The sequence below is a fragment of the Canis aureus genome, chromosome 10 (assembly GCF_053574225.1).
Source record: "Canis aureus isolate CA01 chromosome 10, VMU_Caureus_v.1.0, whole genome shotgun sequence".
NCBI classification, from domain to species: domain Eukaryota; kingdom Metazoa; phylum Chordata; class Mammalia; order Carnivora; family Canidae; genus Canis; species Canis aureus.
Window position 1 is genome coordinate 75,722,913 of NC_135620.1, and position 19,796 is coordinate 75,742,708.

The 19,796-nt window shown below is 47.9% G+C and overlaps 1 protein-coding gene across 2 annotated transcripts in view; it reads right to left on the minus strand.

Annotated features, from left to right (window-relative positions):
* The window catches only part of FBXW2 (F-box and WD repeat domain containing 2), a 51,876-nt gene extending 38,887 nt beyond the window's left edge, over positions 1-12,989 (minus strand). The window contains exons 1-4 of one of the 2 annotated variants that reach the window (XM_077913118.1): positions 12,971-12,989; positions 12,758-12,866; positions 8,634-9,143; positions 976-1,170 (exon numbers count right to left, since the gene is read on the minus strand). In XM_077913118.1, coding sequence (XP_077769244.1) covers positions 976-1,170; positions 8,634-9,123 — 685 coding nt within the window. In that variant the 5' untranslated portion in view covers positions 9,124-9,143; positions 12,758-12,866; positions 12,971-12,989. Of the gene's footprint in view, positions 1-975; positions 1,171-8,633; positions 9,144-12,757; positions 12,867-12,970 lie in introns of those variants that run through there. The other variant, XM_077913117.1, reaches the window with a different exon arrangement.
* Positions 12,990-19,796: the final 6,807 nt, after the last annotated feature.

Consider the following 19,796-nt stretch of genomic DNA (forward strand, 5'->3'; position numbering starts at 1 on the left):
GATAAAATACAGGTTATCGGGAAACTTATAGTAGCGGGGAATCCAAGATGGCTCATAAAACGTGATGCTTAAGATCACAGACTGTGACCCTCTGGGGCTGAGGCAGTGAGTAAATAGGGAAAAGGAAGAAGGGACCTGCTGCACAAGAGGCTCAATGTGATTTCTGTACAAGGCACCAAAATATAATGCAGCAGAGGTAGCAGCTCAGGTCACAAGGCTATATTCAAATATTCTGCATAGCAGAAAATTATTAGAAAATATTCAAGTATCTGTTCCCTTTATTTTATCTCTAGGCACTGGTTTAATCAATTGTCAACCAAGCTCCAATTCAATGTAATATGTGTAGATCACACAATCTGAGCACTCCTGTCACTCCAAAGGATTTTCAGCCCTGATTCTACAAATAAAGTAGACTGCGTTTACAAGGGAAGGACTTGCTGAATTTGGAGGTATGGAATCTGACAAAAGCAAAATGGACTGACTCTTCAACAGGGCATAAATGAAACAGGTAAGGAGAACTGCCCCCTCCCAGCATAAGGGTGTACAGAAGAGTTTTGAAATGCTCCAAGGGAAAGTGAAATTCAGGAAAAAATTCCAAATAGGAGTACCTTAAATAAAGGGATGAACTGCTGTGACTAAGAAAAAAGAGGGAGGGCAGCCCAGGTGGCTCAGCGGTTTAGCGCCGCATTCGGCCCAGGGCGTGATCCTGGGGACCTGGGATGGAGTCCCTCATCAGGCTCCCTGCATGGAGCCTGCCTCTCCCTCTGCCTGTGTCTCTGCCTCTCTCTCTCTGTGTGTCTCTCAAGAATAAGTAAATAAAATCTTTATTAAAAAAAAAAAAGAAAAAAGAAAAAAGAGGGAAAGGCAGGTTAAGCTAAAAAACAAGAATACAAAAAAGGAGTCACATTCTTGGCTCCTGGTTTTAAAGAATGCGATTAAAATAAATGCAGAAACCCTTGAAAAAGGGCAACCCACCCGCCCCTGTGTGCCCCCGGAAGTGCTGGGTCCTGGCTCCGGAACTCCATTCCCAGCAGGCCACAGTGTTGTCAAAGGAGCCTGTCACAAGCTTCTGCTCATCAAATTTCACTGCTGCACAAGTGTGGGTCTGGATGCCATAGACGCACTGCCCTGTGCTCACATCCCACAGTTTTGCAGACAAGTCATCTGACCCTTCAAGAGAAAAACAGGGAGGTTAGTAAGAAAACAAACACTAAAGAAGGAAAGTCAATCCCTGAACCATGGTATTCTTCAAGGACAACTTCATGGTCCCCTCTTATAGCATTCCCATTTCATAGCTGAGAAAAACAAAGCATGGAGAGGGTAACACAACCTATTCAGGGTCACCAAATGGTGTTAACAGCACGGGGACTGAATGCAACCTTTCTGGTTTAGTCCTTTTCCCTCACCTTTGCAGGCCATACAAGAGTACTAGACTAAAGCATCCCTTGGTGCTTCCACTTGTAAAATTTCATAATCTTTGAGTATCATGAGCTTTCTGATTTGAGCTTGAAATGATGGGTATTTACCTTTGATTGCACATGTACATTTATCTGCCTATCCATGACCCACCAACCTTGAGCAAATAAAGAATGCTGAATAGTAAAACTGTCTGCTGGAATGTATTCTACACTAAGGTAAGTCAAAGATAAGCCTCAGGTCTTGGATTAACTTCTTCAAAGGCTAATTGCTAATTCCTTGAGCCATTCCGAAATGTGTAAAGGAACCTCTAAAAAAACCATGGATAAATTACTCCCAGATATTGACAACAACTCAACAATGAGCTTGTAAAGCCACTTAAGATTCTGCAGAAAGGGGGATCCCTGGGTGGTGCAGTGGTTTAGCGCCTGCCTTTGGCCCGGGGTGCGATCCTGGAGACCCGGGATCGAATCCCACATCGGGCTCCCTGTGCATGGAGCCTGCTTCTCCCTCTGCCTATGTCTCTGCCTCTCTCTCTCTCTCTCTCTGTGACTATCATAAATAAATAAAAATAAAAAAAAATATTTAAAAGATTCTGCAGAAAGGGATCCATGGGTGGCGCAGCGGTTTAGCGCCTGCCTTTGGCCCAGGGCGTGATCCTGGAGATCCGGGATCGAATCCCGCGTCGGGCTCCCGGTGCATGGAGCCTGCTTCTCCCTCTGCCTGTGTCTCTGCCTCTCTCTCTCTCTGTGTGTGACTATCATAAATTTAAAAAAAAAAAAAAAAAAAAAAAGATTCTGCAGAAAAAAGTGGGTTTTATTTCTGTGTCTGACAAAAATATTATACCGATTGTGCTAAGTCAGGATTAGCTTTAATCATGTTTAAAAATCTAAAGATTAAATCAGTCATGCAACTTACCTTTATAATAAAGTATAATAAGAATTGATACAGATGTATAGAGAATACAAAAAATAAGTCACTATGACAAAGACACAGTATGCAGGAAAGCACCAAATGACCAGTTTGGGAAAAGATGAAATGACTATATGAAGCCGGCCACAATTCTACCTTTAAGAGCTGGTGAAAAGCCGCTGTTTCAGACAAATAACTACCACTTACGAAAAGGGCAGAAAATGAATTTCAACCCGGACCAACACTAGAACACACAAATGAAGAGTATGTTTGTTGTCACTCTATTTAGAGACTCAGTTTCTTCTTGATAAAACAAGGGACGGGACTTGGTTGGTGATTCTCAATGGTCATATGAGACATCAGAATCATCTGGGGAATGGCACTGGGCTGGCTTGGTAAAGCATGTGACTCTTGATCGTGGGGTTGTGAGTTCAAGCCCTATGTTAGGTTTAGAGATTATTTAAAATTAAATCTTTGGAAACAGCTCTGCCCAATAGAAACATAATACAAACTACAAAAGTAACTACATATATAACTGAAAATCGAAAATATAATTTACTATTTACTTTAAAAAGTAAAAAAAATTATTCTAATCTCATTAGCTCAATATATCAAAAATATTATAATTTCAACATGTCATTAATATAAAAAATTATTAATGAATTATTTTATATTCTAAGTCTTTAAAATCCATTGAGTATTTCCCATTTCACATCTCAGTTTGGACTAGTCACATCTCAAAGAGTTCAAAAGCCTTATGTTGCCTATGGCTACTATACTGGATGGTATGTCTAGATAATCTGAACTACACACTTAAAAGTAATTATTTAGGTGTTCTAGGAAGTGGCACAATTGGCTCTTCAATCTTGTGTGTACTTTACCACAATTTGATAAAAACAAAATAAAGGGAAATGATCCTAATTAAAGTGGTTTACATAGGAAAATATTGTTAAAAATAGTAAAAAAATAAATAAAAAAATTTCAGTTTTACACCCTAAAGAAACATCAGAAAACAATTAGGTTGATTTCAGTTCCATTCTATAGTGGTGCTAGTCTACTCTTCACTGCCAGCCTCCAGGGGCCATTAGTCTCCCACTCCTGTTTAGCTTTATTTCAACTTTCCCCGTGGACTCCCGTTTGCTGCGCTGGCTAGCAGCATGTCATTAATGATGCAGCCCAGAGATGAAAGGGGACTAAATAAATGTAGACTATTTTTCACTATATGAAAGAAAAAACAAGACCTCTCAATTCAGGAAAGAGGATGAAAACAATACTTTGATATAAGTATTGACAAGGATGGGTATACAACAAAAAGGTAAGCAGAAAATAGTTATAACTTAAATGAAGTAAAGTATAGAATCAAGCGAAGTTTAAATAATTTAACTGGTAGAATCAGATCTCAGGTCTCAGCTGCCTCTCGCAGGCATCTGACTCTGACGACCAAACGAACAAACATTTGCCGCTCCCTCTTTGATACAGGCAATTTTCAATGTCCTTCTTGAAAGTCTTCGTCATCATTCTGCGTCTTTACCTCTTACCCTCTAAGTACGCTCTTCAAGTACCCATCCTAAGCTCTATTCTTCTTCCTTTCCATCTCCTTGTAAAACTTCACTGTTCCAGCCATAGCTATGGTGTGACTAACCCCTTAACCTTTTGCTCTAGCTCTGTGCTACTCCCCAAAGTTCTGATGTTACACTTCCAGACACCTGTGCTAATCTCCACTCACATCCAACTGCATTAAGTTCATCCCAAATTGAACTCCCTCTACCCTATAAAATTCATTCCTTCGTTTCCTATTCTTGTTGCTAGTACCACTAACTTCTCAGGTGTATATATAGCTAGAAATCTCAGTCATTTTTGAAATCGATCCTTTCCTTGCCACATACTCAATCCATTGCCAAATCCTGTCAATTCCATTTCAATAGCTCCTCTTCCATTTAACTGCTCCTTTAAAAAATCTCTGCCCTTGCTGTCCTAAATCTTGATCTATTTACTTTTACCTAAACTGTAACAGCTTAATACTTTTAGAAACTCTGGATTTGTGTATGTCAGAGGGTCTCAAATAGAATTAGTATCATCTCCTGAAGGAACACTTTAGAAATTTGTAGGGGTGATTTCAATTGTCACAATAATTTGGGGACAAGAGGGCATTACTAGCCTCTACTGGGCAAGGCTAGAAACACCAGACATCCTGCAATGCTCGGGGTAGTGCACAGAAAGAATGGGCTCATATCCTGCACGGCCTCTTAAAGATTCTGCTCTATATCCCCAGTGAAGAGCTTATGCTTAGCTGTCTGAGCCTCGGGCCTATTTTACAAAGCATGGAGTTTATTCTAAATTTCCTGAGTGTGAGTACCAGGTAGATTGAGGGAAAATGTACTTTGCTCTGTTGGGGACTCTGCTAAGAGTTTTTCACCACTTGAGGTGCCATCACTGATGGTACATCATCTGGCATTTGTGTCTGATGTGTTTGTGACAACAGTACACACACAGGTGCCAACATCTGATTACACTTCTGTCTTCTGGCTCCGCTGTGCTTGAGTACATGTTCAATGCGTAGTATTTTAAGTTACTATCTTTTTATTTCTCCTCTGATCAGAGTTTAGGTATTATATTGATTTTCTGAAATATTTGTATATGCAGGTAAGTTATTTCTATGAATTTTACTTCACAGTAAGAGAACATTGTAAAATATGTAATAAAAAGAGGACCTGAGTTTGACAGAAATAAGAAACACTGGTCTACTTGGAACCTGATCCTAGCCCTTTTGCTGCCCTTTCATCGTTTTTTGTTTTGTTTTGTTTTACGGTACAGTTTTCTCTATTAAGGCTCAGTTAATCATCGTTTTTTTCTTACTGCTTACAGAAAACTGTCCAAACTCACACTCCCAATATGTAAGGTTTTTATAATACACTTCAAGCCAATTCTTCAGCTTATATTCTAAGAATTTCTTGGGACACCTGGGTGGCTCTGGTTGAGCATCTGCCTTCGGCTCAGGGTGTGATCCTGCATCAGGCTCCCCATGGGGAGCCTGCTTCTCCCTCTGCCTGTATCTCTGCCTCCCTCTGCATCTATCATGAATAAGTAAATAAAATCTTAAAAAAAAAAAAAAAGAAGAAGAAGATTCTAAGACTCTCTTCTAATAGGGTCTCTACTTATATCCTGAGTTCAGCTAAAATGAATTTTCTTTACTTTCCTATGTGCTCCACACTTAGCCCTTTCCACACCTTTGCTAATGATGACCTTCCTACTGGAAAGTGCTTATTCTCATCTCTCTAAAATCTACCCATTCTCCAAGATTCAAACATAAACACTGCTCAATTTTTGCTAATGGAGGCACCTCTTTTATAGATATTATTTTCTTACTCAACTATAAGCCAAGGTCACAATGATACCTTGCAGACTGAATATGACCCAACCATAATATTTTAAAAATGCAAAAAATACTTAAAAATCAGCACACTAAAAAAATAAAAATAAAAAATCAGAATATTGCACAAAAATCTAGATTTGGGACTTCTCTTAACATAAGATCTGACCACTCTGAGCTTAAATCCCACATGACAATAATTCACTACAGTGGAGCAGCAGCTATACTCTCCAGAAGGGCAGGTGTTCTGGGCAAGTGTTGACTACATGGAGACTTTTACTGAATCAGGCTACCTTCCTGATACCAATGTATCAGGATACCAATGTACCTGATACCAATGTACATCCTATGAGAAGAGAACTGTTCTATTTATCCGTGTATGCACTCACATTGTCTTTCACAGAAGTCATTTTATAAACACCTACTGAATGGCACAGAGCAGAACAAGTTCTTCTCTTACCATGTCAGAATTAAGAAAGGATAACTACCTAATTCACTATACTATGTTAATTTTTAGCATCAGGCATCAATGTTTTTGGTAATATTTTATTGCTTGTTCAAGGGCCTAAAGATGTCACTGTAAGCTTATTGCCAAATTCAGAATTTCATAATTCAACCACAGAGAAAACACAAGCTCTTCAGTAAGAGCAAGAAACAAATACATGAATACTTTTGTAGCAAACACTTCTCTCATTGGTTACAGTCACAGGGATGCTGCTACTAGGAAAATTAAACTAATGCTTTGGATTATTTTCAGTAGATAGAGCATAGTTTTCAATATGCAAACCTGATGAATTTAATCAGAATAAAACATACAAAATATAGACCCACCTAGAGAATAACCTTAAAATGCAGACTTGGGTTCGCAGTTATTGCAGATATTAACTTTCCACGCAGTTAAAGAATTCAGTGTATGTGTCCCATTCACTTCTATTCCAAGTAACTGAAGTTGTACTGCATTTCAAAAGTCAAGTTTAGGGGGAATCCCTGGGTGGCTCGGCGGTTTAGAGCCTGCCTTCGGCCCAGGGCGTGACTCCGGGGTCCCGGGATAGACCACATTGGGCTCCCTGAGTGGAGCCTGCTTCTCCCTCTGTCTACATCTCTGCCTCTCTCTCTGTGTGAGTGTCTCATGAATAAATAAATAAAATCTTTAAAAAAAAAAAAAAAAAACTAAGTTTAATGAGAATTTTTTTTTAAAAAAGCTCAATGTGGTTCTGAAAATAAGTCAACTGCCAGTATTTACCTAAGTGCAAATGAGCACAAATCTCAAAGGTAATACTATATCTTAGTCTTTAAAAATTACCTGCCATTGATCCTAAGATAAAAAGGACACAGAAAAGCCATCGCCCCAACTGGGAAAGTACATTAAACTATAAAAGAATGATGATGCTGTTCCAATAATCTGGCCTATAGGACAGGGACTAATGTAAGCATAGAGTAACTTTAGGATGACAAACAAAACCACAAAATGGCTTAAATTTAATGTTTATTTCATAAAATTGGCAAAGTGGTATTTCAGAGACTATATGACAACATGAGAAAAAATATATATCCTTGAGAAATCATTCTTCTCAAAAATATTAAAATTGAGTCTGTCAGAGCTCTGAAGGAGAAGCAGGTTATTTAAAACTTGCTGTGGCCACAGCACCAATTCAATCTCTCTGAAAAGGACAGTAAGAGGTGCTTTAAAATCATTCATATTTCTGGATTTGTGATTCTACTTTGAGGCTTCTAAGTAAATAATTTAGGAGAAAAAATGCAAACCAAAATATTCATCAAAACAGAAAAAATCTGAATATGCATTAATATTGAATTGGGTAAATAATTATGATATATTTATACAAAGGAATAATATACGCTATTAAAAAAGGCAACTATGTATTTTAGGTAATACTCAAACGTTTATTAGAAATTTTCTTGGGGGGACCTGGTGGCGCGGCTGGTTTAGCATCTGACTCTTGGTTTTTGGCTTAGGTTGTGGTCTCAGGGTTGTGAGATCAAACCCTGTGTCGGGCTCCACACTCAGCATAAAGTCCGCTTCAGATTCTCCTCCTCCCTTAACCCCTCTCGCTTGTGCTTCCCCTCTCTCATAAATAAATATTAAAAAAAAAAAATTATCTTGAAGAAAGAACACCAAGTAAATATTATACAGAGTGAAAGTGAATAGGCATTGGGATCATTGATTAGAACTGCCTGGAACCATTGTAGATGTTGCCTAAGAATTACTTACAATGCCTTTCAAAATGTATTGCCTAAAATGTGCACTGATTAAATGCAGAAACATGTACCTATTATAATTAGAAGATACGATTATTTTTGTTTTTTTTTTTTTTTTTAGAAGATACGATTATTATGTTTGTTATATAGCTACTTAATTGCTTAGGGTTAAGATATGTCTTTGTTTCTATCCCCAAAGTCTACTAATTCCTCTTACTTAGAACCACAGGAATTTACAGCAAGAGAGAAATACTTCTCTTCCCATATTTTATAGACAAGGAAACAAACACAGAAAGGTTAAGTAATTTTTCCAAGATGATCTAACTACTTGCTAGGTCTAGACACCAATTTTTCCACTGGTTTTTCTCAAAAAACACTACTGATAGAAAAAAATTTTAACCAACATGAAGAACTGTACATTGAGGGGAAAAACACTGAAAAAAATAGTCACAGCTTTCTGATTTACATCACATTTAGAAGAATGCCTGGAGCTTTCTTCTCATAAAGTTTTATAAAAATGATTTGTTTTCTAGAGGGAAAGAGAATAAAGAGAGGTAAAACCACCCAGGAATGGGCGGGGGATGGGGGGAGGGGGTGGAATGCCCCTATAGATATCTCATATAATTAATACTCCTCAAGCCTAAGGAGTGGTTTGTCCTATTTCTAAGGTTATACCCTATGAAATGCAAACCAACAGAACAGCTCCAGGGTCTCTTACCTGTACAGAGAAGTCCATCTTTATAGTAAAGTGCATACACTCTGGCACTGTGTCCAATTAATGATGAGGTCTCAAAGGCTTCATGGTCCTCCAGTTGCTTCATTCTCAAAATAGCCTTCAAATAAACCTTCTTCCAGTGCAAAGCGTCCTGAACAGAATCATCTATCTGCCAGCCCAAATTTTTACACGCAGTCTGCCACACCTCTGTACAGGCACTTATCACCTTATTCCACTGTTTAGAGACGAGGCAGCAAGTGAGTAAAGTCTGAGGATCGAGCCATTTTAACAAATAAAAACTGAGCTCCAGGGGAAGGAGTTTGAGGAAGTCCCGCTTGAGGAGAGTCTCCAGGTTATTGGAGAGATGCCTGAGCTGGACTGCCCCACTCAGACTAATCAGGTGATCCAGAGTTTCATTTTTCTGCAAGTCCGTCAGAGAAAGAAATGTAACAGAAATGTTATCAAGCCATGTCTCAAAGTCCTTTCTCTCCATAAGGTTATGGAAAAATTTACCTGTGGCACATCAAAATATTGTATTAGTTCTGCTCAAAAAGACTGTTCAAGCAAGACTGCTAACAAATGAAAATTAGTGTAAAAAACTTGGCATTACAACTTTACAGTTAATACACTGCATTTGAAAATCTTCCATGCACACAAAGGAATATACATTTGAGAAAACATACTTTAATAAATCATGACCTCTGAAACAAGCCAGTGAGACTTATGTAGGTGTATGTGACTTGCTCCTTTTGAAGTCTAGCACATGCTAACATGCATCTTCACAGTAAAAGAGTCACAAAATATCCATTCATTATAAAATACTTTATTACACATAATGTACTTCTCCCCACCCCACCCCATCAAAACCATCATAACACTATTTCCTTAATACATTCTATTTAGGTACTAAAAATCACAAAAATAAGCACCAGCAGGGAACAACCAGAAGGCAAGTCTCCTGAGCAGTTAACTGGAAACATTAGTTATCATGCCAGGCACAGCCTGACCTGTTACCAAAATCACAAAACCGGCTACTGGCTTTTCAAAAGATGTTCAGGCAAAAACGGTTTGGGGAAGAAAAATAACCAGATGTAATAAGTTATATGGCTCAGGTATTCTGGTTCTTCTACTTCTTTTATGGCACTGCCTGTTAGAACATGAATCACCAAACGCCTTACGTGGCCTTACATAGTTTTTATAAGCTACATGTGAGCTGGTGACAACTCTTAGCCATGTGCCATAGAGAGCAATAAGGGCCAAGGAAGCCTGCGCAAATAAGTCAATTTAGTAATCCTGATGCTTCCAAAAAAACCAGGTAGCATCATCTGCACTTTTGCAGAGGAGGATGTTAAAAGAGCAGGTAAGTGATTTGCCTCTAGTCAACAGAGCGATTAAAGTAGCACCCGAAGGGCCTCGAGGTCAGGAGGTCAGTGCTCTCACCATTAGTACTCTTCCAACGCGCTTCAAGCTGTCTCTCTAACGACAGCCATAACCAGGAGAATCACAGCCTGGGCATAAAAATCTGAAGGCACGGTGACTACCTGATTATACCATCTTCTCCTTTAGGAGAATGACAAATTGCTCCTGGACCAAATGGAACAACAACAAAAAAACCTTACAAATATACAGCATTACATACTGGGTCAAGGTGTCAACCCAACTTTAACAAGAGGGACTAATGAAAACAAAACAAAACAAAGCAAAACCCCAAATCAGTAAAAAACATCTTTCCCAAGGTTGGTTATATGTTGAAAGATGTTTGTGCTAGATGATCAGTACATGGGGGATTTTTTATTCTCTTTATTATCATATGTTTAAATATTTCCATAATTAAAAAAAAAAACCTTTCCTTCTAACCACTTAATTTCCAACAGACTATCATACTTATTTAAAAAAAAAAAATCCAACTTAATGTGGAAAAGGAAAATAAATTCCTTCTCATATATGTCACCTAGACCAGGTCTACAACAAAAGCCAGATTTCATTTTCCAACTTTGTTCATGTAAGATCAGTTAAAATCATTTTCATTAACTTCCCAGTATCAAATTTGGCAGGAATGTCATCAGATATAAAACAGTAAAAGCAACCAAATCTTCCAATTATATCATCTGATAGTTTTGGTTTTGGAACAGCGAATGGACTTTAAAATAATCCTCTGGAATCCTCAGGGCTTGGGCTAGGCAGCATTTATTAGTTTAAGGATTTACACGGCAGCCAAAAAATAATCAGTTCACCAAAAGTTTTATCAACAACATGAGCTAACAAGCCTCCTCCTTCTGAATCCAAGTGACACTCTATCTGTAACATTTCTGGAAATTTTTTACTTTAAAAAAAGCACGCACAGCAAAAGGCAAAGCAATCCTTTTCTGTGGACATTCACAAAATGTCTCAATGGCTAATTAATTAACACTGGCCAATTAAAAACACAGACCCAAACATCTACCCAAGAGTCAATGCTTTTTGCATTGAAAAAGCATGGAGGAGGGGAGCCCTCCTCTCTCACAACCTGCACACACACAAGTACCCACACGTCCATCACAGAATGCTCTGAAGGCTAAATTGCTATGACTAGATGACTATAAGGAACTTTCTTAGGGTCACAGGTCTAAAGCGACCCCTTTCAGCGAGCCTCTAGGAACGTGGTGTTCTGGCAGCCCACAGGGGAAAACTTCAGGAAGCGGGATTTCAGTCTCACAGGAGCTTTCCAATGGTGTGAGAGCTGCGTCCAGAACGGTGGGAGATTCCCAGTGCTGGGGAAGTCGAGGGCAGGGGCAGAAGTGAGGTAAATGGAGGTGCTCGCAGTCGGTCAAATCTTTTAACTGGTTCAGCCACTTTCTGTGGGATCATGGGCGTCTCTGACCAACTTTCTTTTTTTTTCTTTTTGGCTAAGATTTTTAATTTATTTATTCATGAGCGACAGAGAGAGAGACACAGGGAGAGGCAGGCTCCACGCAGGGAGCCCGACTGGGACTCGATCCCGGGACCCGGGGCCGCCCTGGGCCTCCCCCGCTGAGCCCCCGCTGAGCCCCCGCTGAGCCCCGGGCGGGCGTCCCGCGACCAGCTTCTGAACGTCAGTTCCGTCTGTGAAGTGGAGGCTACCCCTCGCTTCGGGAGTCGTGAAAATCAGCGACACACCGAGGCCATCCCCAACGCGGCCCCGCCGTCTAAGGTAACTCGAGCGGTCCCTGGGTCCGCCTCGTCGCTAGGCGGCCTGCAGGAGCTGGGGGTGGCCCTGCGGCTGCGGCAGACGGGACCACCGACATCCCTTTCAATCCTGCGATCCTTACCCTAAAGCTTCCCTTAAAACGGCTTAAAACACGTGGAAGAAAAACTCAGGGGCCCAAACTTACTGGGGTTTAATCTCACGAGTGAGGGCAGGAGGCCGTGGGGCCCGAACGTCCCCCGAGGCGCACCCGGGCCTCCTGCCGCCCCCCCCTTCCTTCCAGCTTCAACCTTAAACCCGCCCCTCTGCCCGGGACCCGCCTCCGCGAGGCTCCGAGGGGCGCGGTGAGGGGAAGACCCCCTCGCGGGGAGAGGCGTGGGCCCTGCGGGCTCGCGGTCCGGCCCCACACCGGCTCCCGCGTCCCTGGGCAGCTCGCCCGCTCCCAGGGGCTCCAGGGCCTGCAGCGCCGCCCACAGACGCGACCTCACCCGGCGGCCAGGCCATGCCGCCTCGGCCGGGAGCGCGGGAGCCTGCGGCGGGAGGCGGAGCGAGCGCCCCGGGACCCGCAGGCGCGGCCGCGGCCCCGAAGCAGCACCGCCCCCCCCCCCCCCGGCTCGTCGGACGCGGGCGCCGGGAGGGAAGGTCGCGCGCGCGTGTCCCTCGGCTCCGCCGGCCCGGCCCGGCCCGGGTGCACAGGGGCGCCGGGCGTGGCCGCGGGCTGCTGCGGGCGGGAGCCCCTCGGGTCGGCGCCGGGACGCGCGGGCGCCTGTGTCTCCCGCGCACTGGCGAGGCGGCGGCGGCGGCGGCCCCGGTGCGCCCGAGGCACGGGAGCGCCCTGCTCGTTCTCGGGCCGCCCGCAGCCCCCCGCGCGGCCCTGCAGCTCGTCGGGTAGGAGCCCGCCCGCCGCCCGCCGCCCGCCGCCCGCCCCGGGCCCCGCGCACATCGCGGGCCGCGCAGCACTGACCTGAGCGAGCGCCCCGGGGCCCGGGACCTCGCGCCGGGCTCACAGCGACGACGCGCGCTCGGGCCGCCGGAGCCTCGCAGCGGCCGGGTCCGCTCCGCAGCCATGGCGCCTGCAGGGAGAGACAGACAACGGCCGGCGGCGCGGCGGGTCAGCGGCGGCGCGGGCGCCCGACAGCCCTCCGCGGCCCGGCCCGGCCCCGCCTCGCACACGGACCTGGACCTGCGGCCGCCGCTCGGGTTTGCAGCCTCACGGGGGAGCGGCTTCCGGCGCCGCCTGCGTCATCTCCGCGCGTCCCTCCGCCCGGGCGCCCGGCGGACGCGGCCGCACTTCCGGCTCGGGGCGGAGCATGCGCAGTGCGGCGGGGGCCGGCGGCGGCGCGGTCCGCCTGCTCCGCCCGACCTGCCCGCGGAGGGGACCCGGGGACGTGGGTGTCCCCGCTGCGCCCCCGTCATCGCCGGATGCCGTTCGGGGCCGCGGTCGCGGGGGGGGGCCGGGCGCCGGGGCGTCGGTCCTCGCGGGGCAGCCGGGCGCGCACACGCCTCCGCGCGGGGGGATGGGGGGGCGGGGGGGAGGGGCGGGGGCGGCCTCTCCCGCCCTCGGGCTGCTTCCCCCTGCGCGCGGGAGCCTCGGTACCTGCCCCGTGACCCGCCTGGGCCTGTGCGTGCGGGCACCGGCCTCGGCCCGCCCTCCCTTCCTTCTTTCCTCCTTCCTTCCTGCCCTCCCTCCCCCCCTCCCCTTCCTCCCCATCCATCCTCCCTCCCTTCCTTCCCTCCATCCTTCCTTCCGACACAGAGAGGCAGAGACCCAGGCAGAGGGAGAGGCAGGCTCCATGCAGGAAGCCTGAGTGGGCCTCAATCCCAAGCCCCAGGTCAAGCCCTGAGCCCCAGGCCGCTTCACCGCTGAGCCCCAGAGGCCTCCTAATCACTTTCTCTACATCAGGGCGCTGAGCTCCCATAGCAGCCCGACGCAGTTGTTAGTATTATTAGCTTCATTTGTAGAGATGGGGACACTGAGGCCAAAAGAGGTTTAAGGGGACGTCTGGGGGCTCAGCAGTGTCTGCCTTCGGCTCAGGGCGTGACCCCAGGGTCTCAGGATCCAGTCCCACGTCGGGCTCCTTGCAGGGAGCCTGCTTCTCCCGCTGCCTGTGTCTCTGCCTCTGTCTCTGTCTCGCGAACAAATAAATAAAATCTTTAGGAAAAAAAAAGGTTTAAGCATCTTGCCTAAAGTCCTAGTCACTGGCTGTCATAGCATTTCAACTGAAGCCCCTTCAGAGCATAAATTCTCTTTGTCTCTCTACAAAGGCTCACGAACCCCATTCATACACGTATCTCCCACCAGCACCGTCCGGTAGGACTTTGAGCAGTGACATTCTCTGTTTTGTCTATTGGCGTTGTCTAAGAAGGCAGCCAGCAGCCTTGGTGACTATTGAACACTTTGCAGATGCCTACTATGACCGAGGAAATACAATTTTCATGAATTTAAATTTAAATAGCCACATGTGGCTAATGGCTACCCTATTGAGCACACGGGTCCAAGAGATACAGCTCATGATACAGACAATAAGACCGTCACACGGGGCGCCCGGGCGGCTTAGCAGGTTAAGCGTCTGCCTCGGGCTCCGGTGGTGACCCCAGGGTCCTGGGACCGAGCCTGCTGCTCCCCTTGCTTGTTGTGTCTCCGTCAGATCAATAAACTTCTATATATCTGTTCACATACGCAGCTGGCAGTAGAGCATGGCCAGGCCTCCAAGCATCCTGAGTCCGTATCGAGTATACTTGAAACATGGGAAATAAAAATCTGACAATGTGACGGAGAAACCAAGCATGATGCCTTGAAAGTCGGGTCTCGAGAGCAAATCTGGTTTGGTAGGCAATAGGCAGCCTCTGTAGCCAGAGCAACTGACGACATTATTAAAAAGTTTAGGAAGACATGAGCACGCAGACCAGATAACCTCGGGGAAAGAGAAGGCAGTACCAAGGTAATTAAGAAAAGCAAGCACCCTGTATGTCTCAACCCCAGTGTGGGGGGAGTTTGATGAATTAAACTGAAAATCCCAGATGGAGCTGCCTGGAGACATGTTGTTTGACCTTCTCATGGACAAAGAAACCAAACCGTCTAAGTGGAAGCCAAGAGGTCTGGGAACAAACTTTATAGCTCTGAGAAATGGAAATTGCAAAATAGGATTTGTATTTAATTAAATACAAGACCTATTTAATTGCTAAACCAAGAATATTAAAATTGTTCCTTTCACTTGAATTTTTTTAGGTTAGATTTTCCCACACTGTAAAGCTTTCCAAGGTTGCATGACAGTGGTGGAGAAAACAGCGCTAAATGCAATGAGATTTTCCTAGCCAAACAATTACCAAAAAATGCCGTGAGTGGCAGCAGGAAGATCCACATGTAAAAAGGCAAAGATGAAACACAGCCCAGCCTGAAAACGGAAAGCTCGGCACAACTGCTTACGTGACAAGAACATGGAAATGTGTTGAATGTCGTTTCTTTTCTCAAACTTGCTGGTAGAAGCGGGGTTCGGAATAGTTCCCACACACTCCTGCCCTCGGAAAATGGCAAACGTCAAATGCTCAGTTTCTTTAATTCTGGCTAAAATGGACTACGTGTTGTTTGCCATTTTGAGATTAAAATGCGTGCAGAGAGAGTTCGGGTGACACGTGGCTGACTTCGTAAGGTTCTTGCATAAACCACAATAGGAATTCAAAACCCTTCCCAGTGAGACATAAGCCAGACGTCACCGTATGATGTTTCTCTGGGGAGAAAAAAATGCACCCACTGGGGGGTGACACGCATTCTCTGATGTTTAGCACACGTCTTGCACGTGCATGTGCCCGGGAGCGGGAACGATCCCAGGTGTCCGGGTTCTTGAGCACACTCCGGACCGTGTAGCGTCTCCCCTTGTGCGCTGCGGGGAGCCGTGACGTCGGTGAACTGCCCTTCACCACCCCCCCCCCCCCACCGCCACGTACTTCACCAGGAGTTGAGCATAAAGGCAAGGGGTCTGTTTCAGAAGGTACCCAAGGTGGGAAGCGGCTCAGCAGGCCCGTGTTCTCGACCTTTGTTCCGGGTTCACTGTGGCTGTAACGGGATCGGCAGGGCCTGCTGTGGAGCCAGCAGGTATTCCCGGGCCAAAGCTCAGGTTGACGAGGAGGACACCGAGTCCTTAACGTCTCAGGCACCAAGTACTTCACTTCAGTTGCTGTTAGACTGGGATGACGCTGAGCGTCCTGCGGGCCTCACCTGGCATCTGGACTCCAGGATTTCCAGAGCCCCGAAGTTGCTCACAGGCGACATGCAGGCAAGTCTCTTACCTCTTGGGAGCATCTGATATCCAGGAAAATAGGCTCTGGGAGCGCTCAGGTCTCTTCCACGTGCCGGTCATCAGCCTTGAGACAATGGAAGCGAGTCCAGAGCATAATTGCAGGGCTTCGTTTCGATGTTCTTTTCCAGCTCAGTGGACCTCGAGAGGGAAGAGAGGAGAGTCAGGATTCCCAGTGGTTAGGGGTGAGCTTTAGGGATGTCGCAGACCTGACTCCAAATTACGGCCCTACCCGCGTGTACTTACCGACTGAGGGGGCAGGTTAGGGATGCCTGGATGCTTGCCTTCGTGTCGGAGCTGACCTACGGAAAGGGCTCTCGCAAGGGCGAGGTGAACTAAGGCCGAGAGGTGCCTGGCGCGCTGCAGGTGCTCGGTGAGGGGTGACGGCTCCTGGGGGGCGTTGCCGCCGGAGCGCGGGGGCACCGGTAGAGATCGGCCTCCCCCACGGGCCCCTCGCCCTGTCAGCCCCCAGGACGGTGCACGCCCTCGGGACGGCGGTCTGCGTCTTCCCTGACGGTGGGGACCCCGCGGGCCGTCCTGCATCTCCCGGGGCCACTGCACGTGCCGCGAGGGCTCCCGGAGCGAGGCGGGCGGGGGGCGCAGTGTGCGGCCGCGGCTTCCCCTGGTTCGGGCCCAGGCTGCAGCCCCCGCCTCCCCGGGAGCTTCGTGCTCTTTAAGCTCAGCCCACTTCGCGCCTCTGGAGCAAGACGGTCCGCGCGCTCTGCCTTATGCAGACGGGGACGCCCTGGAAATAAAGGACAAGGACGGAAGTGGCACGGGGACCCCTCATCCTTCCGAGCGTTACATCCGGGGCCAGTCGCGGGCGCGGAAAGGGAGAATGTGTCCTAGTGTCTGTGACCTCAGGGCCCGGCCCGGGCCGAGGCAGGCCCTCGGGAGGCCTGGGCAACGCGACCGCGGCCAAGGGCAGCACGTGCTCCGCTCTCTGCTCTGGGAGCGCCGCCCGGTGACCTCCACGCGCGAGAGGGACAGAGCCCCGGGAGAACAGTGACGTGCTGGAGGGGACCTCCTTGACGGGGTGGGACCCAGACCCGAAGACCAGAGCGCGGTGCCGGGGGCCGTGACCTTGTGCCCCAGCGCCCCGGGCATCCTCTCCTCGGGCCGACCAGGCGACGGCGTCAGCCGCCACGCGTGGACTGTCTGCTCAGTCTGGAGGAGCACCGAGGCCGGCCGTGGGGGAAGGGTCGGCCCCCAGGGCGCGCCCAACGGAGACCCTAATAGCCGGGCACTCGGCCCTCTTAGCAAGTACCCCGAGAAGTACCACCCGATTACTGCGGCGGCCGGGCCTTCGCCGTGTCCCAGGACGTGGCGCGGAAGAAGTGGCCGTCGGGCTCCTGCCCACGCGTTTGTGGGGATTTGTGCCAGGTCCACTGGCCTCGCCCCCATCCACACTTCAAGGCTTTCCGGGAAAAGGCACATCCGATGGAGCAGGTGTTGCCGTAAGCTCGTGTTCACGTCCTCCGAGACGACGGATGCCGCCCGCCCCGGCGTGGAAGGGGACGCGCGTGGCCCGAAGCCTGCTGCGGGCTGATTCCCTGCCGGCTGCTGACAGACCCGAGCCCTCGCGCGTCCGCGCCTGGGACCGTGGACGAGCACAGCGGCTGTCTTGGCCCCGAGGCGGCTTCTTGCAGTTTGGTTGGTTGGTTTCCTTTTTTGCTTTTTCTTATAAACGTGCTCTTTCCCAGTGACCTCGGACTTCGTCCCCACGCCCCTCCGCCCTGGCGTGTGCCTAGTTTCTCCGGGCAGGTCGCACAGCGGTACTAGTGCCGCGAGCACGCATCGTGCGGAGGCTTGGTTTATGGGGCCGAAGGCGGTGAGGGCCGGCGCCCTTCAAAGCAAGACCTCGGGGGCGCGGCCGGCGGCTGAGGGGCCAGTGTCGGCGTCGGGCCAGGCGGACCTCGGGGCGCGGGCAGGAGCCGTCCCCCCGGCTCTGGCTCTCTCTCTCCGAAATAAATAAATAGCTTTAAAAAGCCATATAGAACGTTTTCTCCAGAAGCGAGAGAACGGCGAGTTTCATTACGGCCAGAAGCCTCGCTCGTCGCGGAGCGGCCTGGCCTGCGGCCTGGTGCGTGGAAGCGCCCGCCTCGCCCGGAGCCCGCAGCGCCCAAGGAGGAGAGAGCCGAGGGGGCTTTGAACCAAGCCTTCGTCTTGGACTAAGCGGGAAACGTGGCAGCAACTCGGGGGGCAGAAGGACACTCGATTTAAAACCCTTAGCCACGGGGCTCCCGGGGGGCTCAGCGGCAGAGCGACTGCCTTTGGCCCGGGTCGTGACCCCGGGGTCCCGGGATCGAGTCCCGCGTCGGGCTCCCCGCAGGGAGCCTGCTTGTCCCCGGCCTGTGCCTGCCTCTCTCTCTCTCTCTGGGTCTCATGAATAAATAAAATCTTAAAAAAAAAAAATCCAGGTGTCGGCAGGACCCTGCTCTCTAGAGCCTATGAGGGACAGTCCTTGTCTCCTCCAGCTTCTGGTGGTGGCCGGCCGTCCTTAGCATCTTTGGCTTGACTCCAGACCTCTTTAACCTCTGCCTCCACTTCACACACGGCCGTCTCCTGTGTGTCTGTGACTTCACGTAGTCTTCCTTCTGTGCTGTGTCCAAATGTCCCTGTCCTAAGGACACCAGTCATTAGATTAGCATCCGAATGACCCCATCCTAACTTGGTTACATCAGCAAAAACTATTTCAAAATAAGGTGGCATTAGGAGCCAGGGGTTAGGATTTCAACATTATCTTTTTGGGGGACACAATTCAACTTACGACATATGTTCTGATTTTTTTTTTTTTAATGATTTTATTTATTTACTCATGAGAGACACAGGCAGGAGGAGAAGCAGGCTCCCTGCGGTACTGGATCCCAGGACCCCGGGGTCACGCCCTGAGCTAAAGGCAGATGCTCACCTGCTGAGCCCCCCAGATGCCCCTGTTCTGATTTCTCTCGTATAAAGACTAGGCGCTAGACCAATAGATCCCATCCCGGGGTTCTTGGGATTATAGGTGTCCCCAAAGTAATACACTTTGAAAATCCCTGCCATGACACTTATCAGGTCATATTTTTTGAGATATTACTAAAATATACTGAGCCTCAGTTTATGTACAAAATAAACCCTATAGGACTTGTGGGCTAAACGAGACACGTCAAACATGTAGCACTGGATTTGGCCCATAGCAAATGTCCAATAAGAGGAAGAGGCAGCATTTAAAAAAGTATGTTCTGAGTTAAACAGCTTAGGTTCAAATCTGGGCTCCATTTATTTGCTGTGCGATCTTGGGCAAGTTCCTAATTTTGCTGTGCCTCGGCCTCATGGGTAATCAGGGTAATAACAGTATTTTATTCCTGGGAGAGGGAAAATAGCAACATGAATTAATAGATGAAAAGCATTTATTTATTTATGTATTCATTCATTCATTATTTATTGGGGTGGGGGAGGAGCAGAGGGAGACAAGCCGACTCCCCTCTGAGCTTGGAGCAGGGAGCCTGCCCCAGAGCTTGACCTCCCAACCCTGAGATCATGACCTAGCCGAAATCAAGAGTGGGATGCTTACCCGACCGAGCCACCCAAGTGCCCCTGAAAAGCTTTTAGAACAATGTTTAACAAACATTTGTTTGCTATTATTTTCAAAATATAATAATCAAGTAACACATGTGACCAGCCACCAGGAAGCCAGGTTAACATTCTGGCTCTGGAGCGTGCAAT